Source organism: Salvia hispanica, chromosome 3 (genome assembly GCF_029641045.1).
Source record: "Salvia hispanica isolate PSC_SH4W2 chromosome 3, Shi_PSC_v1, whole genome shotgun sequence".
Classification (NCBI taxonomy): Eukaryota; Viridiplantae; Streptophyta; class Magnoliopsida; order Lamiales; family Lamiaceae; genus Salvia; species Salvia hispanica.
The window spans coordinates 4711865-4738558 of record NC_142694.1 but is presented as its reverse complement, the minus strand read 5'-3'; the positions used below and the strand labels follow the sequence as shown (position 1 = coordinate 4738558).

At 35.2% G+C, this 26694-nt stretch overlaps 3 protein-coding genes across 7 annotated transcripts; 1 reads left to right on the top strand and 2 right to left on the bottom strand.

Moving 5' to 3' along the window:
* Window positions 1–5130: 5130 nt before the first annotated feature.
* On the top strand, window positions 5131–9934 carry LOC125215753 (protein Brevis radix-like 1). 2 transcript variants are annotated; one of them, XM_048117287.2, is made up of 6 exons: window positions 5131–5510; window positions 6257–6404; window positions 8752–9086; window positions 9159–9288; window positions 9359–9669; window positions 9748–9934. In XM_048117287.2, the coding sequence occupies exons 2-6, from the start codon at window positions 6297–6299 to the stop codon at window positions 9827–9829; spliced, it is 966 nt and encodes a 321-aa protein (XP_047973244.1). In that variant the 5' UTR covers window positions 5131–5510; window positions 6257–6296; the 3' UTR covers window positions 9830–9934. The 2 variants fall into 2 exon arrangements, with proteins under 2 accessions (XP_047973244.1, XP_047973243.1); XM_048117286.2 differs by having other exon boundaries at window positions 5132–5516.
* Window positions 9935–10236: 302 nt separating this feature from the next.
* Window positions 10237–17237, bottom strand: LOC125212583 (cyclin-dependent kinase F-4-like). 3 transcript variants are annotated; one of them, XM_048112790.2, is made up of 19 exons: window positions 17085–17237; window positions 15782–16040; window positions 15644–15692; window positions 14976–15541; window positions 14819–14897; window positions 14190–14258; window positions 14031–14120; window positions 13807–13945; window positions 13464–13566; window positions 13319–13371; window positions 13163–13229; window positions 12855–12963; window positions 12032–12097; window positions 11876–11944; window positions 11706–11769; window positions 11492–11629; window positions 11198–11229; window positions 11010–11091; window positions 10237–10752 (listed from the first exon to the last, which is right to left on the bottom strand). In XM_048112790.2, exons 4-19 carry the CDS (start codon window positions 14981–14983, stop codon window positions 10409–10411), a joined length of 1512 nt encoding a protein of 503 aa, XP_047968747.1. In that variant the 5' UTR covers window positions 14984–15541; window positions 15644–15692; window positions 15782–16040; window positions 17085–17237; the 3' UTR covers window positions 10237–10408. The 3 variants fall into 3 exon arrangements, with proteins under 3 accessions (XP_047968747.1, XP_047968748.1, XP_088924148.1); XM_048112791.2 differs by having other exon boundaries at window positions 10237–10749; XM_089068022.1 differs by lacking the exon at window positions 17085–17237 and adding an exon at window positions 16882–16998.
* Window positions 17238–21459: 4222 nt separating this feature from the next.
* Window positions 21460–25753, bottom strand: LOC125214535 (putative methyltransferase PMT20). Of its 2 annotated transcripts, none has more exons than XM_048115602.2 (8): window positions 25406–25753; window positions 24209–24510; window positions 23969–24117; window positions 23687–23882; window positions 23091–23301; window positions 22306–22981; window positions 22151–22228; window positions 21460–22040 (listed from the first exon to the last, which is right to left on the bottom strand). In XM_048115602.2, exons 2-8 carry the CDS (start codon window positions 24488–24490, stop codon window positions 21818–21820), a joined length of 1815 nt encoding a protein of 604 aa, XP_047971559.1. In that variant the 5' UTR covers window positions 24491–24510; window positions 25406–25753; the 3' UTR covers window positions 21460–21817. The 2 variants fall into 2 exon arrangements, with proteins under 2 accessions (XP_047971559.1, XP_047971560.1); XM_048115603.2 differs by lacking the exon at window positions 25406–25753 and adding an exon at window positions 24630–24777.
* Window positions 25754–26694: the final 941 nt, after the last annotated feature.

The window sequence follows — 26694 nt, the reverse complement described above, 5'->3', positions numbered from 1 at the left end:
ACTTAACTCACAAAACAACACTACATAAAATCTCGTGCCGGAATAGAAATGTTCCACTTAGAGTGAGATGGAGGGAGTAGATAATTTGTTTATTTGTTGAGGTTAGAATAGTAAATGCATATGTCGTTCCTGCGATACTGGTAAGAAATAACAGAAGCAAATTTGATTCTTAGCAATTAGTGGAAAAGAATCCAAATCAAGAGAAGGCACAAGGCAGAGCTGCATAACAGTAAGTTTTAAGCTATTACACATTTTATCTCTCTCTTCTCTCTACACAGACATTAACTCATCTCTTCTTTTGACAAATCTTTAGAAGCAGAGAGTTTTAAATTTTAATCTTAAAAGGAAAGCATATAATGAAAGCACCAAAACCTTGGGAATGGGGAAAGACTTGCATGAAGAGAAGGTTTTACTAGCTAACTTTACAGATTGTTGATCCACAATTAACTTTACTAATCTACTTTTATTCATTACCATTTGAAAAACAAGAAATAAATTTTGGAAGCAACTTTTATTCCAAACTTGATACAAAGTCTAATCTTCAACAAGTTTACTATTCATGCTCACCCAATTAACTTTATTAATCCCGGAATATGTAATTTAATTTCCATCTCTCATTTATTTTGGACTATAGAAATCATATTTAATGCATATATTAGCACAAGGACACACTCAAATCAAAAAGATATTAGTAACTCGAAATAATTCAGAGACAATTCAACTGAAGACATAGACCATTCAAAAAAGAGCAAATCGTACTTCACATTTTACATTATAGAATGGTGCAAGCTTCAAGGTTGCTATGCTTGGCTCTGAACCCGCAGAAAAAGTGATTAGGTTATGATTTAGTTAATCTTTTACCTACACTTAATTAACCTTTTGAACTTTCTCCAAGATTTAGGCAAAGAATAAGAACTTCTTATGTGACTATTACAAAAGAATTAATGCATGTGTGGTTGTAGTGACTTTATTTTAATAACTATTCGTTTGAAATTAAGAATTTATATAAATAGTATAGTATTACGTTAGCATTATTTGAACCATATAAAATAGTAAAACAGTGCATGTAATGGGATAATTAAACACTAGTTACCGATTCAACTTGCTTCCTAAAAAAGATTGTATCAACATCATTAACCTTTAAAAAATTGTCGACTAAAAATGGGGGGAAAAGAAAAGAATATTTTCTACTATTAGTTGTTATATTTGATGGTAACTTGTTGCCGACTTAATTATTTAAGTTATAGAATGATCTTTTGCTGTCATAAATTTATAATTTTAGCTAAAATCCAAGGTTCTGATCACATGCCTTGATTAATTTTGCTAAATATGGTGATTTAAATTAGTTGAGGGCAGGCCCCATATGTCATTATCTCATACAGTGATAGATAATATATATATTTTTATCTCATATTACTATATGTATATAGGAGTATATGGAAATATTTTCATACTGGTAAATGGTAATGAACTATCAAACAAAAATCTCATTCAGATTGATGTGAAATTTTCTAAAATGCTAGTATAATAAATAAAATATATAGTGATGTATCTAAATCACGTGCACGTCGATATATTCGTGTGAAATTGACTGTAGCATATTTTGGTGGAAGCTAAATTCACACAAAAAAAGGTTTTGCATCTCTGATTGATTTGAAAGTGTTGGATTTGAAATAGCTGCAAATGGATGGGAAAGATGAGAAGAAAACATATGGAGAGAGAGAGAGAGTTTATTGACTATGCTTTCTTGCCATGAAGATCATCACACACTCACACAGTAACCAAACTGACCTCTTTTTGTACTGAAAAAGATCAAAATGGGAATATATGCATTAGTTGGTGTGTTTTGTTATTCCAAGCATTTATCTTTGCTTAAAGAGTGGGTAAAGCCAAAAGGGAGAGCATAAAACTACTCAATCCATATTAATTAATTTGTTCTTGCCACTAATTAACAATAATCATGTCATGGACTAGTGATGACCAATTTTTTGATAAACAATATACTACATTACTACTCCCTACGATTGTTCTTGCTTTGTACTACAATCTACCATGACCACCACTATATATGTAGATGAACAAAATGTATGCTTAAACTTGAAGTGAAAGATTGTAGATGCATTTGATTTCCCTCCTCTAAAATATTTTTTATCTTAAAGAATGTCAGTATAGGCCAAAATTCGGCTATGGTCCAATTCTACCCGGTAACAAATATCGGAATTTGCATGATTTGATTAATCACAATCCTATGCATTCCATAGGGAATTCCTTGGAGGAATATGTTCAATTAAGATAGTTTGTTCTTGCATATTTTTAATGGTTTCCAAATTAATCTTGTAGATACATAGTATAATTCAAAAAACTACTTTGATTTATGTACTTATATGAACATAGCATTTCATTCTTTGTTTTACCAATTGATTTTAAAGAATTGAAAGGAAAAGAGCAGTGAAGTGAGAAGGGACAAGAGTTGCTGAGTGAAAATGGAAGAATCTCTGCGCAAGGATATGTAATCAGTGAAGTGTCAATGGCAACTGCAAAACCATACAAGAAATAAATAACAGTATAACACTATATGTTTTTATCAAAATTAAATATAATAAAAATATACTGCTACTAGGTGTGCACGTGCAATTGACGTATTACTTGTTTCCTGGTGAGGTAAGACAAAACACAGTGTGTAGGAATCGATGGCCTCGATCTCAATACCAATGCTAAAATAAATCAAAATTTCAATACCAATGCCCAATATGAAGTGATCCAAAAGTGTTGAATTTTGTTTACTTAATTTGCCTCCAATTCCTATTAGGATTTGGACTTTGGAGTGCGTACTTTGATTCTGTAGCCTTCTTCAACCCTTAATTAATTACTATAGGTCAAACTATAGGTTGTACATCCCACACACACACATATTGATGACACATTTTTCATTCAATTATTTTTAGTTTGGACAGATTTGTTTAATTTTATTTTTGTTATCTCGAGTAGAAGATGTTGATAATTTGACTACTAGTACATAAAAGTGCCAAGGAATTATCATTTCATCACCAGCGAAATACCAGATGCATATATCTTTTTTATCCATATTTTTAGACACTCAAAATGTCACATCAATCAATATTAAATCAAATTTTTATAGAGTATTTATTCAGCTTTGTTTAGACGAGTAATATATGTATGTCATTGACACGTCACACTGCGTTTGTCAATGGACGGGATGGTCTTAGTTAGTTAATAGTATTGCATTTTGACAAGTGGTTTGATTGTTGTTAATAGATATGTAGTTTGATGTATTTATGTGCTGCAGATGTTGTTATAGAATAAAACTCAAGTAGAAAAAACACTAGGTTTTCACAAATTTGAACACAGTATATACACTTGTGTCCAAAATCACGGATTTTAAAGATGGATCTCATCTATCAAAAATAGTGAATAAACTTGTCAACGATATTGGAAAACAACGATAGTGCGTCGATTGTCGTTGACAATGATGATGGGAAAAATAGAAAGAGAATCTCAACGTGGGTCGGGGCGCAATTGTGGCATCATCATGAGATCAACGACAGCTCTAAACGCTGAAATTAAGTGGTTTCGGCCTTCATAGGCTAGTGGTGGTGTTGATTTTAATGGTCATCCTCTAATTGGTGCAAGATGTTATGACTTCAACTCGTTTATCACATGCAAGAGTCATAGCCAAAGAGATCAACAACAACCAAGGTCATAGCCAAAAAGAAACCAATTCTCCCTTTCATTTAATTTATATATTATGATAGTATGATTATTGAAATGTTAGATGAACTTAAGATAGTCACTCAACTCAAAGCCTTAGTTTGATATATACAAATACAAATTGAAACACTATAAATCATTCTCTTTATGAAAAAGGATTTTAGGAATATAAAATTGTGAAGTCGCAAGTCATCAGATGCAGATGTTCATTTTCTGTCAAATATAGAAAACATAATTGACATGAGTATGGAGTGTTGATCTTGAACTCTTATTAAAAAGTCCACGTTTCTTTAAATTATCATCTTTTCATTTTCTTTTGCTTATCTCCACTCTTCTTGAACAACTATAAGTATTATAATTGGAATGGCTAAATACAAATTTTATAAATATAGTCTAGCAAAATATTTTTGAATAGCCATATTCATATTATCGTGTGGTTGATAATGGATAGTGAAATTATAAGGTTTGCTGGATTTTAAATTCATAGTTATATTAGATGCTACCTTTCTAATTAACTTTTTAAAAGTAATACGCATTCTTGTGAAAGATAATTATGACGAAAATAACAAATGGGTCCAAATTTTGAACTAAATAGTTTAACAATCGTGTAATATTAAAGGGTTGTTTAAGTAGCTTGTTTTACCCACGTGCGGATTATCGCATTATAGGAGCAGTAACTATAATAAGTTGTGAAGTTGGGTATCATAGTAGTAATATATAGAGAATATATGTGCATAACGTAAATTTTTTACACGTGACAGTAAACATAAAAGACAAATGCTCTTCATTACACAAGAAATTATATTGAAAAGTTAAAATCATATGCTCAAATAAAAAAAAAATTAGGTAATAATGGTGAACATATTTTTTGTAATTTGTATAATAATGAATGTTGTGAAGGTAAAATAAAAACAAGAGCTATTAAAAAATGAAGATAAGTTACATAATATGTGGATAATTATTGCACACTTCTAGTGGATTAGTACTTATATTATTCCAAAAAAGGAATATAGAAGCCATTATTGCAAGACTATGAAACAAGAAATCAAGATTTCTTTAAAATTAAAGGGAGCAAATCGTTATTTGATTGCTGATGATCTTTCAAAATCAATTATCTTAACTCCAATCCCAAAAAAATTCGAACCATCATTGCCATTTGATCCACATCCATCCAACATGCATAATCCCATGCAATGGGACGGGTCCACGTGGCGCGGCCGCAATGCACCCGCCACAGGAATTGGTGGATCGAGACAGGTGGGCCCGCTTTGTCCACCTCAATCACCACACCCAAAAATTGACCCCTAACTGCGAATGTCTATATAAAAATAGAACCAATTCGCCTGCACCTGGGTACACTTCGTCGGAGCGCGACGTACAACTCCTCGATGCAATGCCCCGCCGTTAGTTGACGGCGGAACCTAACGCCGTCACGTCTCCCACCTATAAATACCGCGATACAACGTCACACTTTGTTTGTTACTCTCTTTTTTTTGTCTCCACACTCCTCATTTTTTGTTTCCTTTTATGCACACGAGAGAATACAAATATTCACACACACAAACACACAGTAGCAATTTATAATTAACGCTGTTTTTGAGGCGTGGAGAAATTCCGGCGGCTTTAGCCGGAGAAAATTGTGCATGCGGCGGAGAATGAGAGGCTCTCATTCAATTTCATCATATCTCTGTTTGATTCAGCTTTTGTCACCGATTCATTGCTGGAATGCATTGAGGAACTGAAGATTTCAATATATTCACTGAAAAATCCACAGCTTTTCGGTAAAGGTGGCCTCAAATCTCTCTCTCTCTCTCTCTCTCTCTCTCTAACTATTTAGTGGAAAATTAATTCACATGCCTTTTTTTTTCAAGTGTCTGAATTTTTTATTATTTTTTAAATAATTGGCACCAAAATCATTCCGAATTTTTTGTTATCCAACTAATATCATACAGTATTAAATTTTAAACACCGAATCACAGATATTACATAGCTACCAACTTCGCTTTATATTAACAAGGAATAATAGAAATGAATGATTATTATGCTTAGTTGGGTTTGTGTATTAAAATTTAATGTGAGAAATTAAAATCTGGATTTCTTTATTCCTTGTGTGGATGAAAGCGGGGCGCAGAGAAGGCCACTTTGCAATTTCTCTACATTCAATTATTGGGCCTTTTTATTAAACACACAACACCTACTACAATACTCTATTCATTGCCACATTTTGTTTTGTTTGACACAATTTTGAATATTTTTCGTCCCTAATTTATGTACTAGAAAAAGATTACTCCATATTCAAATATTTGGGAATGCGTGACTGAACTTTTCCCTGTTCTCTCTCTTTTTTGTGTACTTGCACATTCAATGAGAGAGCAGAAACTCCATGAAATTGATTTAGTTTAGGAAACTTCTCAGTTTGATTCTCTTCCTAAATTGGATGTGTTTCTCATATCCAGTCAAAGCCTTGTGGGTTCAAATATCAAGAATTTAAACAAACACAATTGTTCACCAGCAATTTTCACTGCAGGTAAAAAGAAGAGAATATAAAAAAGAAAAAAGACAAGAAAATGCTGACGTGTATTACTTGCTCAAAGCAAACAAGGGAAGATGAGGGAGAAGAAAGCTCGCGTGGGACTCCCAGTACCAAAGACGCCGTCAAAAGCCTGACCTCGCAGGTTCTACTCCTGCCATTCTGTATCTATAGTTTATATCTACATAAATGAGGCATGCATACATACTAGACTCTGGCTACCTATTGTCTAGGCTCTACTATTTAATTTTTTATTTTTTAATCTATTAAGTTAAGATTTTTGACTAGGAATAAATTATATGCATACTCAACGTGTGGTAATTTGTTGTTTAGTGAAGAAAGTGTATAAATAATTTTAGTTATTGCTACTTTCCACATCAAATGGTGGTACCCACTCTTAGTTCTCTTTTGGGCCCATTGAAAATATAACTTGATTTTATTGTTAATTTTTGGGCCCCTTGTTTTGCTGGCCCACTTGTAGTAGGATAGCACTATGGGCAAAACGGTCCTTTTGCTAGGATTTCTTTTTCAAATAATGAATTTGTATTTTTTAGCCAAATTGCCGGATAATCATGTATTTTCGTCAAATTCTTGTTCGTCCCGCAAAATTATGTATTTTTGTCAAATTGTTATGATTGATTTCAAAGTTATGGGACTGACCATAATTTAACTAATATTCATGATTTTTCTAGCAATTTGCCGGAAAAAAATGAAACTTTAATAAAATACCTCGAGCATGTCAACCCAACTATTTGCACCTCAGGATAGATCATAAAACTCCATAGTATTTGTTCGTCTGAGATGTCTTTTTATCCAATCCGGAAGTCGAAAACAAGGTTAAAGCCAAGGGATAATAATAGGTCAGAAATTTGGAAGTTGCAAAAGACAGCAACTTAAATTGAAGGGAGACATGGTCACGCCACACCTTGGATCATGTGTCCAAATCTTGGTCCCAACATGCTACGGTCCTCCCTTAATTTTCACCCTTTTTCAGCTTCCCCATATGATATGTTCATGATTTCAAAAACAAAATTAATTAATACACTAGACAAAATATGCACAACACTGATATATCATATTTCCACATTTGATAAAGGGACATATCAGGCGTGGGAAAATTCATCTGATGGTGTAAAGTTGTGTATTGTCCCAAAAGTGTACTAAAACTTGTGACCATTCTTGATATCATCCATAGCACATTCATCTCAACTTAGGTGTAATTCTTCACCTTTCTCATGATAACTATTTATTCTAATGTGAGAAGTACTAACATAAATTTATTTTCCTTGGATTCTCTTCCCCCTAAGTTAAAAATTAAATGTAAGAAGGAATTGTGTGTCTATGCAATTTATGTGAAGGTCCCCACTGCAACAATGCCAACAACTCTTATGATAAGTGTGAGCAATGTTTCACTTCTTTTTATAAGGCCATTCTTTCATTGGGATCGGAGCCCGGGATCATATCATAGTCTGGAAAGCAATGCATCATGCTTTACTCTTGCATACCTATTTTAGGAAATACTTTAATAAAGTGTCACATGTAATCTTGATCAGTTTTTTCAACCAATATTTGCTACTAGTAATAACATGAGGGGATTATGTTTAAGGTATAATAATTTACTGTTACAAGCTCTTCTTTTCCTTTGCTTGAAGCTTTTTATATCTTGGACTTAGGATATGTAAGAAAACAGTCATAATCCACAAATGTTGGGTGTTTAAGTTTAGTAGCACTGTTTTGAAGTCAAGTATTGTTGTGGGATCTCAAAAAAAGGACAACACTACATGTGTGGAATAGACTCATCCTTGATATGGCCCACGATTGAATTCCTGTCCAAAAATGTGAGTTGTAAAACCTAAAATGAAGGGTTCAACTAAAAGAGATAATTAATGCAGTTGGATAATTAAAATTATCACAGCACTCAGAAGAAGCTCTGTGACCTCAGAGAACAGCTACTTTGTCCTGTTTTTCTTACTGAAAAGGGCATTAACAGCCAATGGCAACTATGTCAGCTTTCTTTTATTGCTAAGTTCAGTAACTCTGTTGATTAGTGTAATAGTACTAGTTGAAAAAATGAAGCAGATTCATTAAATTTATGAAATTAAATATACTTCTCCTACAACCATATAGCTTAGCTGCAGACTGCTGCTGATATTAAATAGAAATCTTTCAGCAATCTAGAATTTTAATTTTATATAGTGGCATCATTTTCTTGAAAATGTGAGGGTGACATGTCTGAATAATTAGTTTCCAGTACTTAAATTCAACAAAACAAGAAATAGACCAAGTTTAAGGAAGCTGTCTGTAGATCCATGAAGTTTCCCAATCCAACAGCTGTAAATGTTACCTAGCATCAAACCTGTCCTTGCAATTTGTCTGTGCCGCAACATGCAGGCAAACCAGACGTTAACTTCACAACATTAGAACGTGTCACATTGACATCAACATGTTCAAGGTAATCTGATTAATCCTCAAATACTTGTTGACATGATTAGATTAAGGATATGGCGTTGAAGGTGTCCGGAAAAGGGAAGCCCGGTGAGGCAGAAGGGAGTTACAAGAAAGGCCAGAGATCGTATTCCGATTTTGATACGATGTCGGATGCATATGCACAACAGCCTGCGGGGAGCACAAGCTCCACTCCGGCTTGGGATTTCACGAGCACAGGGCGCCGCCCTGAATCAAGATTCTCCGCCTCAGTCTCGGCCCAGGTAGTGGTGGAGGACGAAGAAGAGCCTAAAGATTGGACGGCCCAAGTTGAGCCTGGTGTTCAGATCACGTTTGTCTCCCTCCCTGCTGGAGGGAATGACCTTAAACGAATCCGTTTCAGGTACAGTCACTATACATTTTTATCTGCATTGCATTTTTGGCCTAATAAGTTGATATAATATGATGTCTGAAGCCGGGAGATGTTCAACAAATGGCAAGCTCAGAGATGGTGGGGTGAGAATTATGATAGGATAATGGAGCTATACAATGTGCAGAGATTCAATCAGCAGGCTATGAACACTCCTGGGAGATCCGAGGATGGAGTATGCACCCTTCTCTTTTGCTAATCTAGTTACACTTCTAGTAGTTTCTATTGACATGTTGCGAATGCAGAGAGAGTCTAGTTACTCGAAGCTGGGATCTAGTATGGAAAGTCCCGCGATGACTCCATCGCAGAACAAGGAGTGGCCTCCAACACCGAGGTATAAAGACAGCCTCCAAGGCGCTGGGTCAAGTACGGGGAAGGGTGGGGAGATGTCGTCCGTGGAAGCAGCATCGAGGACCACGACCTCGTCCCGAGACGTGTCTGTGAGCAATGCTAGTGACATTGAGTCGGAATGGATAGAGGAAGACGAGCCTGGGGTTTACATCACCATCAGACAGCTTCTTGATGGCACTAGAGAGCTTCGGCGAGTCAGATTCAGGTGAACAAAACTCATCCTTCATATATAGAAAGATAGTCCTTGCATTGAGTTGATAGCTGGTTTGTTCATGTGTTGCAGCCGCGAGAAATTTGGAGAGGTACACGCTAAGCATTGGTGGGAAACTAACAGAGACAGGATACAAACTCAGTATCTTTGCTAAATTCAACTTTTATTTTGACAAAACTAAGTTTATATTATCTAACCCAAAATGTTTGGAACAAGGCAGCTCTTTGGCTTTCTATTAATCTGATTGCGTTTGTAGGTATTTTACCGCTTTGTTTTCATCAAAGAGTATTTAAGCCCATTATTATCCAAATCCTCTTCCATTATTATCATTGTTTTTCTCTAAATGCAACCCACTCGGAAGAAGCAGATCAACTCATTAATTGTCCTTGCAGCAAACATATGCCAATAACACGTGTATAACAAAACATTGAAAAATGGATGCATGGATCTGCGATCTCCCACATTATCATGCATCAATGTATAAATTTAGATCTTATAAAATGATACATGAAATAAAACTTCAACAGAAGGGAAAGAATGGAGTTTTTAAAGCAATGTAACTAACACCAAACATGAGAAATCTTTATTGATCATCACATAAAACACATAAAAACAAAGTCAAACGTACAAGAACACAGGACTGTAATAGAGTCGCGTTATTGGAACACAAATGCCTATAGCCGGCACATTATTATGTTGGCACACACAAAAAAAGCAAGTAGAAGTGTTTTGATCATCCCGCCACCTTCCTGATGTACGCCCTTCCAGGAAGGGCTTCTTGAGATCGTCCGAGGAACTCAGAATGTCCATGCCATCCTCCAGCCTTCATAGGTGGAGGCACAGATGCCTTCGCTGAAGGTGGAGCCAAAGATGACTTTGATAATAAAGGTTGAGGCGCAGACGACTTTGATAGAGGTTGAGGCATAGACGACTTGGAAAAAGGTAGAGGCACAGATGCCTTTGCCATTGGTGGAGGTACAGAGGCCTTTGCAAGTGACCTGCCAGAGCTAACTGTCATATTTGCTAACTTCTCAGCCGCATCCGATACCCCACGTGTTCTCCCATGGTTCCATGCTGCTGTCGCATGTAATAAACAATCAATATGCATCTTACCGTACACAAAAATAGCAATAGTAACAATAAATGTAAAATCCTATCAAAAGCAGAGCACCTGAGCTAATTGTACGGGGGGGTACTAACAAGTTAATCTTATTTTCTTGTTTGTGATGGACAGTTAAGATGAAGCAAGAATATATTATGCAATATCAAGCCTGGTCCAGATTCATCAATGTCCGAAAATAATACATTAACAAGGCCAAGATGCATGAACTTACGTGGGCCATTCATTCCAGGTGGTCGATACCTTGGCTGCTGCTTGACAGGGTTCTTTAAGTTCCTATCATTTTTAGGCGAATCCTAATCCACAGATAAAATAAGTTAAAAAAACTTGATGAATGTGTAAAAGAAAAACATAGTATGCGCAAACCACATTAACTAGGGTATAATTAGTATTGCAATGTACCTGATTATTCATATCCAACTTCCTTTGCACACCTGGACAGAAAATACAGATAGGTAATTTCATGTCAGTAAAGACTATCCAAATCAGACAACCCACAAAAGGAAATTTTATATATCAACTTCAATTCAGAAAGACAGGTGTCCAAAATAAGAAAGCTCTCTGTGAAACATATGAAATAAGTGAACTGTCTATAGCTTGGCAGGCCCTTACTCTTTGAACATAATTATCAATATATTATCACAAAAAAGAGAACTTACAAACTCAAAATCAACAAACAGCTGAAACAGTAAATACCTCCTGTCGAGTGTTTCATGTCTAAACCAACATATGCTTGTGGTTTGGCAGAAGCATAACTATTTGAATTCTTTGGGTTCGACAAACTGCCTGAGTATCTCCTACCGCAATTTGGTTCCAAAACTCCTCTTCCTCCAACTGCAATACATATTTGCTATGAGTGCTCGGTTGCCATTATTTTCAATAAGGACTATGGTTAGGAGAATATACTCACCAGAAGGAGGTGTTCTTGTGGCAGCCGCTTTGGGGCGCAGTGATGGTGGAACATAAAAGCAACTCTGTAACATTGAAAAAACAATCGTCGTTGCAGAAGTCCTCAGAGTGTGACTAACATTATTCTTATTAAATACACTCAACAAATTTTTCAAATATCATAAAACCTACCTGAAAGAAAGGGTGCTGAAGAGCCTCCAAGGCTGTCGGCCTCTTGGATGGATTCCATGAACAGAGGGACTAGATATTTCACAAAAATGAAAGCATAAAAGGTAAGTGTTGGCCATTGTATAATGCAGAGTAAATCAATGTGTCTTCAGTACTTACTGTAATGAGATCAATTGCATCCGAACTAACACCTGGTACCAATGCAGAAAGATGGACTCCAGTAACCTGTCATGTAATAGCGACACATTTATGTAAAGACATGGAGACTGGCCATCATCAAAGGTAAGTTTGTTCATTAGTTTAAGTGCATATATAATTAGCTGGAAATAAAGCATATCTTCCAGAAATAATATCACAAATAATATGAATAATTCATACTCCCTCCGTCCGCCATTAGGAGTCCCAGTTTACCATTTTAGTCCATCCGTCATTAGGAGTCCCGGTTCACTTTTACTATAAATGGTAGGTACACCTCACTTTCCACTAACTCGTTCCACTCACATTCTATTATAAAACTAATATATAAAAATAGGCCCTACATTCCACTATCTTTTCTCACCCACTTTTCTTTATATTTCTTAAAACCAGTGCCGAACTCAAATGGGACTCCTAATGGCGGACGGAGGGAGTAGTCAGTTACATACTCCTCCCTCCGTCCCAAAGTAGATATCATACTTTCCTTTTTAATTTGTCCTACAAAAGATGTCTCATTTTCTTTTTTGGAAAAAGTTCTCTCGCTCATTAATATACAAAAATATTTTTTTCTCTACATTTAATACACAAAACATCTTCTACAATCCCGTGCCATCCCCCAAATGTGACATCTACCTTGGGACGGAGAGAGTATTTTATAAGTTCAAATATTCCCGGAATACAGAAAACTATCAGCTTATGATTAGACACTTAATTAACAAAACAGAAACACTTCTCTGACCCGCATTCACAAAATATAACAATACAAACAGGAGAATGAAAAGCTCACCTGGGGGAATTGGTAGTTAATGGCACTAGCAAGTTCAAGACCATCTGACCATTGACTCTTAGTTGGACTGCCAATTACACAGCATATCTTGTATATCTCATCCGCCTCACTACAGAAAGATAGGAACAAAACATCAAGCACCAGAAAATATGCCTACACAGAAAGTTTCCAATAAACAGGATGGAACATCAAGCTCATACTCTGTCACTAACTTATACAGAGCAAGCAAGAGTTGAACTAGGCGAACTTTCCAATTACTAGATCAAGAATAAAAGAGTGAAGGCGCTTTGGCAAAAAGACAATCGTACCTTGAACCAGGAAACAGAGGTCGAAGAGTTAACAATTCGGCCATTATTGCACCCATTGCCCACATATCTGGAAAGCAAACCAATAAGAGAAAATCCATCTTATGCCCATAACTAATACCAAGAACAGTTCCAACTTATATTCTATCAAGTACTAACCAACAGGAGGACCATAGGTTGGAGACTGAAGTAGAACTTCTGGGGCCCGGTACCTGCAACATAACATTCCACCAACACAAAATTATACTATAATGATTGCATAGAAAACAAGACAAGTAAACAGAAGGTAAATAACAATACCCACCAGCGAGTTGAAACATATTCAGTGAATGGAGGTTCTGAATCGACCTCACGAGCAAGGCCAAAATCAGCTATTTTTATTACATCCTTAGACACAAGCAAGTTCTCTGCCACAAGCATAAGAAAAACAAATAAGCCACTATACATACTAGCAGGGCATAAAAAAGTGAATGGCTTTCTTATCGATATATAGTGCACAAAAATAGCACACTGCAGTTAGCAACTAACATGAGAAGCTACAAGTGCACCAAGTGCTCAATTATACTAACTGAAAAGATTAACAAGTTAATATCAACAATCTTCGTGTTAAAAAGATTGTATAGAAAATATCATATAGCGCCAATAACCTGGTTTCAGGTCACGATGGAAGTATCCACGTTGATGTATGTATGCAAGGCCTTGAAATACTTGGAAGCACCAATTTCTCACTTCAGCTTCCGTAAAAAGTTTTCCTCTGTCCTTCATAAGTTGGTAAACGTTGCATTCCTTATGAATTAAAATAAAACACTCATTATATCTAAGAACATACTTTTAAGAAAGCAAAGACGGATGAAAGCAGACATATCCATACCATGTACTCAAACACAAAGTACAAGACATCATTCTCTCTAATAACTTCCTTGAGCTTAATGATAGTTGGATGGTTCATTTTCCTCAGCGACTGCCAACACAGAATGTCATTTATCTGGTGAAAGGTGAGCTATGTAAGCACATTAAGAAAATTTGTCACCTTCACTTCTCTGAGGTTTATGCATTCTTCCCAGGAGTAATATTTCTTCTTCATTTTCTTAATTGCGACCTGTAAAAGATTTTGACAGATGACTTCAAATTAAGTAATGCTCTTATGTTCAAAATGACAAAAAAAATGGTAACTAAACTTTTGACTGATTTTGGCTTGCAACAATGTCATTAAAAAGCTTTCAACTTTCTTTCAGTTGCAACACCCAAAAATTGATGTCACTGAGGCCACATCTTGCACATTACTACAACATTGATATATGCATTTCATGTTTATAGCAGAAATAATATGGAAAACAGCCTACTAGGGAGTAGGGACAAAAATAGAAAGAAAGAAAAAAAAAGCAAAGGGAAAAACAAGGAAGCCATCAGGTTGTGATGCAATAGAAGGTTTTAAATTATCAATCCATGGAATGAGAGCAGGAATTTACTAGGATTCGGTAGCATACTAGAAATTTTTCAAAGCATGATTGATGTTGCAACTCGGTAACTTTACAAGATCTTGAATAGGTGAATGGAATTATTAGAACTAAATTTCACAGTTCAGGAACCTTTTCCTTAAAAGGACCTATGTTCAAGAATCTTATTTATCAATCTATCAAATGATGCCGCACCACATACCACTTCACCAGATTGCTTGCTTATAGCTCTCCAGACACTTCCAAACGTGCCAGTACCAACTTCCCTAATGACCTTATACCTGCATTAACCAACATGACAGATGAATCCACGCTAAGAGAAACTAGAAAGTATAACATCAAATTGCAAACTATCATACCTTTCCATTCTGGTAACTTCAACAGCTCGTGATCACTACTTATTGTAAACGAACAAGAACGAAAACAGATGTATAGATGTTTTTATATATACTCTAGATGACTCTAAACAACTACTGAGGCCTGGCTGAATCAGCGGGATCCTCCATCAATAAGCCCACTCCACTTCAACATGAGCCAAACAATCAGAACAGTGATGGACGGGCTTCACAGCCTTATTCATAAAGTATACCAAATCAAAGACTCCCGAGCACTGATAAGGTGGTAAGGTTGTGGTGCTATATAACATCTTGACACTGATCAAAGTTGAATGATGTTGTGATGTCCATTGACAGTTCCAAGTATTAGATCAGGACATGGAAAACCAAAGCTTCCCAGACATTTTTCTCTAGGGGATAGATACTAAATCTGATCCGCAACCAAATCAGAACACCATCAACAGGCCCATTACCGAGGATACCGAAAGATGACGGATTCTATATACTAACACTCTGAACAAAAACAGTGAAACAGCTAGTAATACTTAATAACACAGTAAACTTCCTTCGAATACTTGCAGACTTCAGTCCTACAATGAGGAGAAAACATAATCTCAGCATTTTTACAAATTACATAAGGAATGTATAATACTCTACTCCTGTCTAAGCAACAAAAAGAAAATAATGGGTACCTCACAGCTAGATTAAGGATCTGAAAAAGGATGTTGCATCCACAATGCACTGTACAATAGAATTGCAGGAGGAGATTATCAGTGAGCCCTGATTAAAAGTACAACCAAATACTAAATGCATTGATGTATGGAACTCACTTGGAGAAGCGGGCTAAAGATTCAACATCTATTTTATTAGAAATACGCATTCAGCCTCCTCTACTAGTCACTTAAAGACAAGCTCCTCACTAAGTGCAATTGACAAAAGAAACAAGAAGAAAACTTCCAAGGACAAGAACCCGCCAATCAAGGACTTCTTGGAATGAAATATCCCAGTGCTGGTAGCAATCTGACCAGAGGCAAACTTGCTCCATGTCCTAGATAATATTAATTGTTCTAAACGGAAATTTGACACAACCTGATAGAGTAGAGAAGAAAATTGGAGTCAGAACTTACAAAATGCAACAGAACAAAGAACAGTAATATTATTTCAATCATAATGACGATAATATAACATCAAAATTACATCCAAGTAATTCATACAATTTGATGAGAGAAATGCATTCTAGACTTCTCTCAGGTATAGGCTTGCTAGCTTTCTTCCATCAACTATAGAGGCCGTTAATACTATAAAATCAAATCCATTATGCTAAATTTGAAGTAATTGCTGCAGCCTGTATTGGCAGTAATCTCTTCATAACACGCACCAATTCTAAATTAACAATAAGCAGCCACGCATTTTACATTGAAGCATAAAAACAACATGAATAAGTTTATCCACATATTCCTATAAGTAATAAAGACAAAAATAACTGATCGTATCCTCAAAACAATATCAGATATGGGGAAATGACAGTATTATTGATGCATATAACAAAGCTACAACAACACTAAAACACAATTAGCATACACGCACATGGATAAGACTACCCCAAAATTCAATACTCTAATTGTCACTATCGTGTTCAATTATCCTTAATCCGCAGACAGCTCATTCAGGTCTTATCGCTTAAAATAATGTTCCACAGACATTAGCATGAATTCCAACGAATATCATAGAAACGACATCGGAACCAAAACGAGGCAAGGCGCATGGTTTAACCAAACACAAAAAAAAAAAGAGGCAGAAGAAACGCTCTAAAAGGATTGAGAAGAGGATAATTTCAATTTGAGCTGAATAGCCCCACCATAGCCTAACTATTATCTCAATGATTAAGAAGCGACGAAACAACTATAGAATTGAATAGTAAAAGCATTACCCCGAGATTAAATGATACAATAATCAATCTATCTCAGATCCCCCAACATCAATCCAAAAACGACAAAAACAAAGCGCAGATCTAAACGCATCGCAGCTATAAAATAGAAAAAAAGGCGCAAAAGTAAACAACACCGAATAGTAATTATATATGTAGAAGGATAGAGAGAAGGAGGAAGAGGATAGCGCGAGAAAGGGGATTACCGGTAGAGAAAACGGCATAACCTAAGGAGAAGAAACCCAGAGATGCCACACTTTCTCTCTCTAACTCCTCCCCTATTGTGATTAATTGTGAATTGGGATATTTTTGGGGTACGTAAAATACCATGTGAATTATATTCGGTCTTATATAATGATGGTGATGATGGATGGATGGATGTGATGATGGTCATGACCCATAACAATATGATGTTCGGTAAGAATGATGGAGATGCGAATCTTGGCTTTGCGCCCAAGAAAAGTTGAATAAAGTTATTTCCCCACGCGGTGAAGGAATAGTTGTTTTCTTTTATTTTACTTATTTTTTTCCAAATTGGAAAATTCTGTTTTCCTTTCTAGGAATGATAAGGTATTTTTCGATTATATTGTTGGAATGAAATCTTAAAAGATATTTGGATGCATGGTATTTCATATAATTAGATTTGTTTTTCTAGCTTTTTTTAAAATCGTTTAATAGTATGTCAATTTAGAGAATCGTAAAAAATTTAATTGTGGCTTAAATGAGACTAAAATGGGATTGGTATTATTGCAAAAATTGTTGTTAGAATGAGGCTTATTGATTTTGGTAGCTGAAAATTTAAATTGTGATTCAAATAACTTAACATTAATTTTGCTTTCCTAATTTTAGTTGTCCTTTTTTTAATAATCAAAAGACTCAGCCCAAAAAATAGTGAGCAAACAACCTGAAACAACTCAATCTAAAATATCAAACGTATAATGTGTCGATACAAAATTAACAACCAACAAAACAAAGACATGCAATCCTTCCAAATAAGTACACCAGCATATTCATACAATAAGCAAGGTAGTTGAACAAAGCACAAGCAATAAACCGAAGGCAACGCGAATGTCACCTCTTCAATAAAATTTTTATTGCATTCTTGGTCCTAATTGTAGTAGACTAGTATTCCTTTATTGAATTTATTCAAAATATGTACCAATAACCTATCTTAAGAGAATGTATTGTGGATTGAATATATGAATTTAACCTAATTGATTAAATACACATGATAAACCACTATTTAGTGGCATTAATGCTTGATTTGTCAGCAACTAGATATTTAGCTGAAGTTATTTCATTCAAAAGTCAGCTAATTCACCAACTGCATCTAACTTCAATAGACTCTATAAACATGTTATAAAGCAACTGTTCACCAACACAAAAAACACATTCAAAATTCCTTCATAATGTAACAAGTTATTAAAGTGTGGGTAGACATGTGAAAGATAAACAATACTCATGTGGTGTATTGATAGAGATATAAATCAAATTAATTCTCAACTGTTTTAAATAGTATATACTTTCGACTTTTAAAATTGTGACTCGATTGATATTTTATGTATGTAATTCTAAAAAAACACTATTATGAACATATCTTATAAATTTATCCACTCATCATGGTATTACATTTCTTTCGAAAATCAACGTGTTACTTTTATATTTGTACATATTTAAGCACATTTTAGGTATGAATGTCCTACTTTTTCTGTTTTAGACGTTGCACTTGCCAAACATATAATGTAATCCGAGTTGTCCATTTCAAAAATAGAAAATGATTTATCTGTGCATACATATTAACATATTACATGCATATTTTAGTAATGAAACACAATAGTACAAAAGGTATTATTTGCAATATAAAAATAGAGATAGATAGAAAGGCAGAAAGAAAACTTCTTATAATATAACATTCCATGTGGCTAAGAATATACAACGGAAACGCAACCATAGCCACCTTTTTCTTCTAGTTGGTCATCAACACTTATAAAACAAATCAGCTTGGTCCCGCCGCACATTATATATCATGTTTGTGTAGATGTGCATGAGAGGATTTGATTGTAGGCCTTAAAAAGACAAAAGAGAATTTATTAATAGACTAAGATAAAATTCAAGTCGGGTCGAAGGGTAGTCCGTTCCTATTGTCAGTTTATGAGGATTTGAAAATTTCATTAAATTCGATAATTCTTAAGGGTCGAAGCGTCTTTTGTTATCTGTCCAATTACTATTACAGGATAATATTATCGTATTAAGTATGTCTTTTGATGCTGCTGATGACGACATCTTTATTCATTGTTTTATAAAAAAATATGTTCATTTATTTCAGATTATATTTATTTTTTCCAATAAATCCAACCTATAAATGCATTATAGATTCGCCACCAAATTGGACTTAATATATATCCTAGTAAGGTAGAGTAAAATTATTACGGCCATCCCACTAGAGTATTGAAAGAAATATGCACCATTACAAGTATGAAAGTTAAATTCATAAATAATGAGATGTATATGGATACATATGTAAGGAAGTTAGGTCATGATAGGATGAATTATTCCATCTTATCCCACATTCCGCGAATAGAATTTAGCATGCTGGTGTGGGGGAATTGGGCATCTCAAGAAATGACTGATAACTAAATAAATAAAATTCTAAAAAAATGGATATTCGAAAGATGTGGTGTTTGGTGGGACGATGAAGTGTAATTGCAGAGTGCTGCGGTGGCGCCACGTTATTGCCTCTATTCATTATCTTCAAATTTTCAATTTTTAAATAAAATAATATTTGTAAATTCAGCTATCAAATTACAGGGCATGTGAGAATTTCTGGAATGGATAAATAATTAAATATAATAGTAAATTGATTTTATGTTTTGAGAAGGATATTGGTATAGAAGGATTGTGCTAAATTGCTAATTAATAGTACTAATACTACTGTAATGAAACAGACTAATGATATTCATTCATAGATATTAAAAGAATATCTATCATAGAGAAAGATATTCATAATAATTCTTGGTTGATGCTTTGAAGGCTGCTTCAACTTTTAAGCAATAATAATATGCTAACAGCTACTTTTGCATCATTGTCCTTCGAATTTTTAATTGTCGTTGTCCAGTATAAGTCGTTTTTTCTAATCTATTTTATTCCGTCTAATATTATATGAGATTTATTTTTGGAACACAAGATAAAAAAAAATATTTACTAATTTAAATATAGATAAAATAAAGTAGTACAATAAGAAAGAATAAAGTGGAGTAAATTAAAAATAAAGAATAAAGAGATTATAAAATTGTTTATAACACAAGCTGCAATTATCTAACAAGATTTTAAATGAGCTCGAACAAGAACTAGAATAGCTTGGTTCATTTAGAGCATTGGTTAAGACAACCTTTTCTTTTTAATGGTTAATGATGGAGCTAAATTTGGATGGTTTAGTTAGAGGTGAATGTAAATCTTGACTGTGACAGTCGACTTAAAAAAAATATGAGTTGCAGGAGCTTTAGTGGATTCTTGACAAATTCATGAATCATTGAAGGAACTTTCTTATAATTATTATAGTAATATCAAATTCAAAGATGTTGACAGATTAGCTTATTTAATCTTCACAAAATAATATACTTGACCTTCTGTGAGGAAAAACGATGCTGTTTTTTGGTTTGAGTTGGGTATGTTAACATTTGAGATTTTAGTAGTATTGCTAATTTACATGTGTTTTGGTGTATTTGTCATAGGACAGATGCATATGCAGATTAACCCATAATGTCATTAAAATGTCGACACGATAAAATTGAATCTTCCGGTGTAAATTTTGGTTAATACTACTAACAAAATAAAAATTCGAGAATGGGCCAAACAGATGGCTTGTCAAGATCCAGATATGCAAACTGATCCATAGTCCATTGTTTTTATTTTTATTTTTTATATTAGAAATTTAGAAATTACTTTTTATTGTATAACGGGAAAGTGTCATGATTATTAATTATTGTATACAACTAATGATCGAGCAATAATGAAGTGACCCGACAATGTGATAGAATAATTAAGGTTATGATTATTTAATTTGAAAATGTTATCAAAACATATACTCTCATTTTATTATGTTGGAATTTTTTTTGTTATCGAACAATTAGTCGTTTTTTTATTAGTATTTTAAATATAAACTTTTATAAGGATATGAGTATTATTTTTATAGGCCAATTCGGCTAATATTTTGATAGTAGTGTATTATGATGTGGAATTTTTTTTATCTCTCTCTTTTTTTATACTATGATCTGAAATCTGAATTACCTCACCGTTTTAGAAAACAAAGTAGAATTTCATCACATATGAAAGTTGAAAATTACACTCCTACTGCAAGATAACAATAACGACAAAGTTACTACAATAGAAGAGATTATATGAAGTCAATAATTTACTAAGATAATCAATTTAGAACTACACCTTAATATAATAAATTGCAGTGTTTTAAATGTCACTTGCGTAAAATGTCATTTTCACTACCGCATGAATAGATACTTCAATACACATAATTGAAACTAAAAAAAGATATAACATCTCAATAATGTAAAAAAAACATAACACTAAAAAATAAAAAACTACTAGAAATTAATAGTTTCCAAATAAATAGATAAAACAAACAAAAAAAAAGTTTTGGCCGCCGATTCATACTTCAAGCACCCTCAACAGATTTCACAGTTTCATAAGGGTGAAGAAGTAAGATGGAAGAAGAATACAATCCACCTTGAAAAGAATATATATTAAAAAAAAAAAAAAGAAGCACTAATATATTAGACCTTGGTTATTCAATATGCTACTTCTCCTCCACCTTGGGTTGAAAGATTTGATCAAAATGGCAGTGTAGAACTTGTCTTTGTATTGATAAATATGATGTATATGTAAATATGCTTCCATTGATCCCAACTCATCATTTCTCAAAATATCATCTTGAGCTCTGCTTAGAGGAATACCACAGCTTCTTCTGGCAGATCAAGATCTTCTCCTGCTCCACGCCGTACTCTGTTTCTTCCTTCCGACAACCCCATTTCATCCCTTTAGCCAACGTCGCCACAGCATCAACGAAGTAGCTTGATTCCCGGATGATAGCATACCCATTGGGACGGAGAATCCGATCCATCTCCAGCAGAACATACTTCATCTCACACCTACCATCAAACACATGGTACAACAAGTTTTAACATTAATTTGATTAATGTAAATAAATGATGAAATTTTACTACAAGTTTAATGGTAGTGTAGTCTAGGCTTTGCTTACCTATGGCTTTCAGCGGTGAAAAGTCCATCGAGGTGAAGAAGATCGTATGTACGAGGATAAGTGGAGAAAGCTTCACACCTAAAAAGGGCAGATCATCATCAGAACAAAGGTGAACAGATTAATATTTTGATTGTATGATGCGAATGATATCGTACCAGTCGTGATAAGTTCCGATCAGGCCTCTGTCGTATACGACGCCAAGCGTGTTGGAAGAGTAGGAGGAAACGGTATTCATCACCCACAATGGAGCATCGATCAAAGCAGCAGCAAAGCCTCCATACAGAGTGTTCATGTCCATGACATTTCTGATCTTGTCAGTTCCAATGGCAGGGACCAACTTCTTGTAGTGCTTCGCCCTTGTCTTCCATTTGCTGTCATCGTGCTTGAAAGCACCATCGCTTCCACCACGGACATCAGAGACACGCTCAGGGGCAGTGTGCAACCGCTCGGGCCATTTGGGAAGGGATTTCAGTGCTATCTTCTTGTACTTCTGGTCAGGAACAACGACACAGGGCCGGATAGGAGTGTACCAAGCAGAGTCTGGTTCAGTACCATCGTCACACTTTGGGGGGTACGTGTCTGGGGACTCGAGCTTCTTGTAGCAGCTACTGTCAGATAATTTCTGCCAGACAGCAATGTCATCTTTCTTGTTGTACAATTTGAAACACATAGATGTTAGAAGCTCTTGCAGCTTCTCATAATCTGATTTCTGCTCTTCAATGGTGGTGTTCCATCCCTTCCAGTGGTTCTCGTAGTTTACAGGTGGGCCGGAAAGAACCCAGAAACCACCAGGCCGGAGGATACGGTGCACCTCTAAGAGATAAATTCCACCTGAGAATGATAGCAAGTGCAATATTCAGTGACTATGTTCGACCAAGACAAAAGAAATGGCTGCATATAATGGATAGGACAACAGAAAACAAAGGAACTTCTGACTTACCAAATTCAGTCCATGGAATGAGGCATCGAGAGCAGTGTGCCATGTCGAAAGAGCTGGAGGGAAAAGGAAGTCTCTGTGTTGATATGATGCCCAGAACTGCAGGAATTCCACGTTCTAATGCAAACTGAACTTGGGCTTCGTGGTTATCTCTAGGGGCCAGAGAGACTGTGAGAATACCGCGATCTAGTAAATCACCACCCCAGCTAGCCACCTAAACAGATCATGCGAGAAAGTTAGACAAATTGCTATGCCATTGTATAAGTGAAAAAACTAGGGAAAAGATTAAGAAAAAAAACACTTAATCAAACAGAGGAAGACATCTCAACAAGTAATAACACAGAGCGGTAGAAGTCAAAATAAGTAGCTGTTTCAAACATAGGAGTTGCATCTTTAACTATTTATGAATGATACAAAAAGACTCCACGAAAATCAATTTGTTCTAAAAGAGTAATAATAAGATAATTTTACATCAATCGCAAGAAACTAAGCCAGCAGTGGCCTCATTGATCCTTCAAGGAAACAACACAAATTGATAAACCAGACTTGCTACATATACTAAGCAAGCATGCTGTTGAAGAATATAAAATCAGACTCACCCCACATCCGGTATCAATGGCTGTCCGAACTGTCCCATCTTTCATTCCTGGGATCAAGGCCTGCATATGATCAACATATTCACTGACACCATTGGGGAACATAGTGCCACCACCAGGAAAGTGGAACTTCTCTCCTTCCTTCTTCAACCAATGCTGGTTTGACTTTTGTTTATTGATCCAATCATATGGCACATTTCTGAGAAGATCAAAATATCAAATATGTCAAGTTTCCAACAGATACGAATACCAGAGTAGTGCTGAGCAATAAACACTGAATATTACCTGTACCAACATTCATCCTTGCTCTTAGGCCACCTAATAGGCAACTTGTAGCCATCGGGAGGCGGGACTAAGCAGTCCTTCTTCTCAAACACAGGAGGGCAATGGCGCTCCATGAAGGAAAGCCGGTAGAGACTGAACTTCCTCCACCTCTGCAGAAAGCATGACAATATCACAATGCCATTCACAAGTAACAAAATCTCATCAATAGAAAATGAAAAGACTTCAGATAATGAAAATCACCCTAGGATCCGTGCACGGGGTGTAATCTTGGAAATCTGCAGGGCATTCGTCGAACTTCACAGCTTTGATCTGCAATGCCCCTGCAGCTGGAATTGCAGCCTTTTCCTTTGGATTCTCAACCGCCTTAGCAACCTCGTTGGTTGCAAACTTTTCCTTCTCCGAACAGAAAATTCCACCCAGGTAGAATGAAAATCCACACAGCACAACAAACATTATTGCCATGGGAACTTTCGTAGAATTCTTATCATGCTGAAGAATCGGTTTTCCATCCTTGTGCTTCATTGTCAAGAATTTTCTACAAGCTGCACAATGAGAGGAAATCAATGATCTGAGAGATCTAAATCAGCATCATATTGAATCCTCAGATTAATGATACATGCAAGCAAATGATATCTATTCTGATAAAATCAATAAGCAGCACCTCAACTATGCTATGGATCTTGAGAGAGATAATTTACAACATTATCCTCAAACAAATTCCTAAGTAAAACAGAAACATGAAATTTTTAGTTGATCCAATGGATTTTGAACTGACTTTAAACCTTGAATAAAATACTTGAAGATTTGACAGCAATAGAGACGCTTTGGATTTTTATGTGCATGATTTTATATTTTGCACATGATTGGGCCCAATCGCTTTATGAATTCAGCCGACTTAGTAAGGGCCCCCTCCACCACCAATTCAGAAAAGGAAACCAATTCAATCAATCTCACCAAACTTGAACATGCAAAATCAACAAAAAGAGGACAAAGATATAGACATCAAAGAAAGAGAAAGAGTGATGAAAATCGGTACCAACAGCTACCCTTAGTTTCTGTGATTCAATGATCACTCTCAGCCTAACAAAACCAGAGAAATTAAACCAAGTGAAAAAAACACACCCGATTGAGAACACTGAAGTACACCCTACTTATTACGGAAATTACCCAAAAAACTCAATCTTCACACCGAATTAAATCTCTAACTACAAATCATTCACTTCAGATTTACCAAAATGTGCAGTGTCCAACTCAGATCTGCCCGTGCAATGTAGGCCAATATTTTCCCCAAATCAAACAAAAATACAGAAACGAATTGATAAGCTAGTTCCCCCAATTTGCCGAAATGGCACCCTTCAGAAACAGAGAATGATTGGAAAACGAAATGACAGAAGTAAAAACAAGCATATATGCAGAGATCAGCAAACAAGCAGCTACCTTATGCAAAACAGGATTGGATTTGAGTGTGCGAAAATACGCACACCTCTGCTAAAGAGAAGAACTCAGTGCACTTTATACGAATCCAGAGACTGAATTTGCAGAGAAAAGGAAGGAGAGAGAGAGAGGATCACAGTGAAGTGAAGAAAGGGTGAAGAGAAGTGTTGCTGTGGCCTCACACAGTCACAATAAAAGAGTGATAGATATAGAGAAATACATGTGAACGCATCTCTCTATCACTATAGGTTATAGTAACTTTTTTACTATGCCGTGTGCCTCGTTAGCTGTCTTCTTTCTGGTCTGCTCTGTATTTTTTTATTCCCAGTCGCTACCTTCCTTCTTCTTTCTTCCTTCTCTCTCTCTACACTTTTCGATTGGTGGATTCTCTTTCCAACTGCGGTGAATCCCACGCCGTAAATATTTAAGCAGTGAGAATTACGGAAATGTGTTGAAATTCGGTGTATTTACTGGTAATTAAGGTAAAAATTGGACCAGTGATAGAGCGACACGTAAGTGAAAAAACGAACTGTGCAAATGGGCCGGATTTGTCGGTAGGATTTTGTTGAAATATATACGTAGCGGGGCCCGCTCATATCCCCAATTATTAGCCGTTCCGTTCTGTTCAATTTTTTACGCTGCTTCGAAAATGTTAATAAACGAAAAAAAGAAATATTTTGTGAATATATTTGTTTGATTTGAATATAGGTCATGGCAAGCAAGTATTGCACTACTATGCGAGTACTGTGAATGATGCATATTTAAATAAAATAATAGTAGTAGGGATCAGGGACATAACTGGAAGAATTTAATACTATTATATACGGAGTACATTTTTATTATTGGGTTTCCCTATGTAATTATTTCAAGATTTGGGATAAAAGAAATTAAGATACGATAGATGATTGACGCATTCAATTTATATTTAAGCATGAGTAGTTTACACCAAATAAGGTGTATCATTGTTTACCTGGCAAATTAACTAAATTTAATGATATGCATATTTTACTAAGTGCTTATTATCTTATTATTTTAATATTTTATAAATTACTGCCGGCATCATAAATATAAATTTTGGGTAATTTTTTAGTCATTTATTTGTAGTTGAGTACACAATCAAATAAATTATATTTTTATTTTATTTAGTACTCCAATTTATGCATTAGATGAATCGATTAGTGATTGTACAAAATAATACTCACACTATATTTCTCCAGTGCTTTCAATTTAATAATTTTATCTTCTTCGAATTATAATTTTATACGATGAACTATTAAACTCAGTCGCATGCT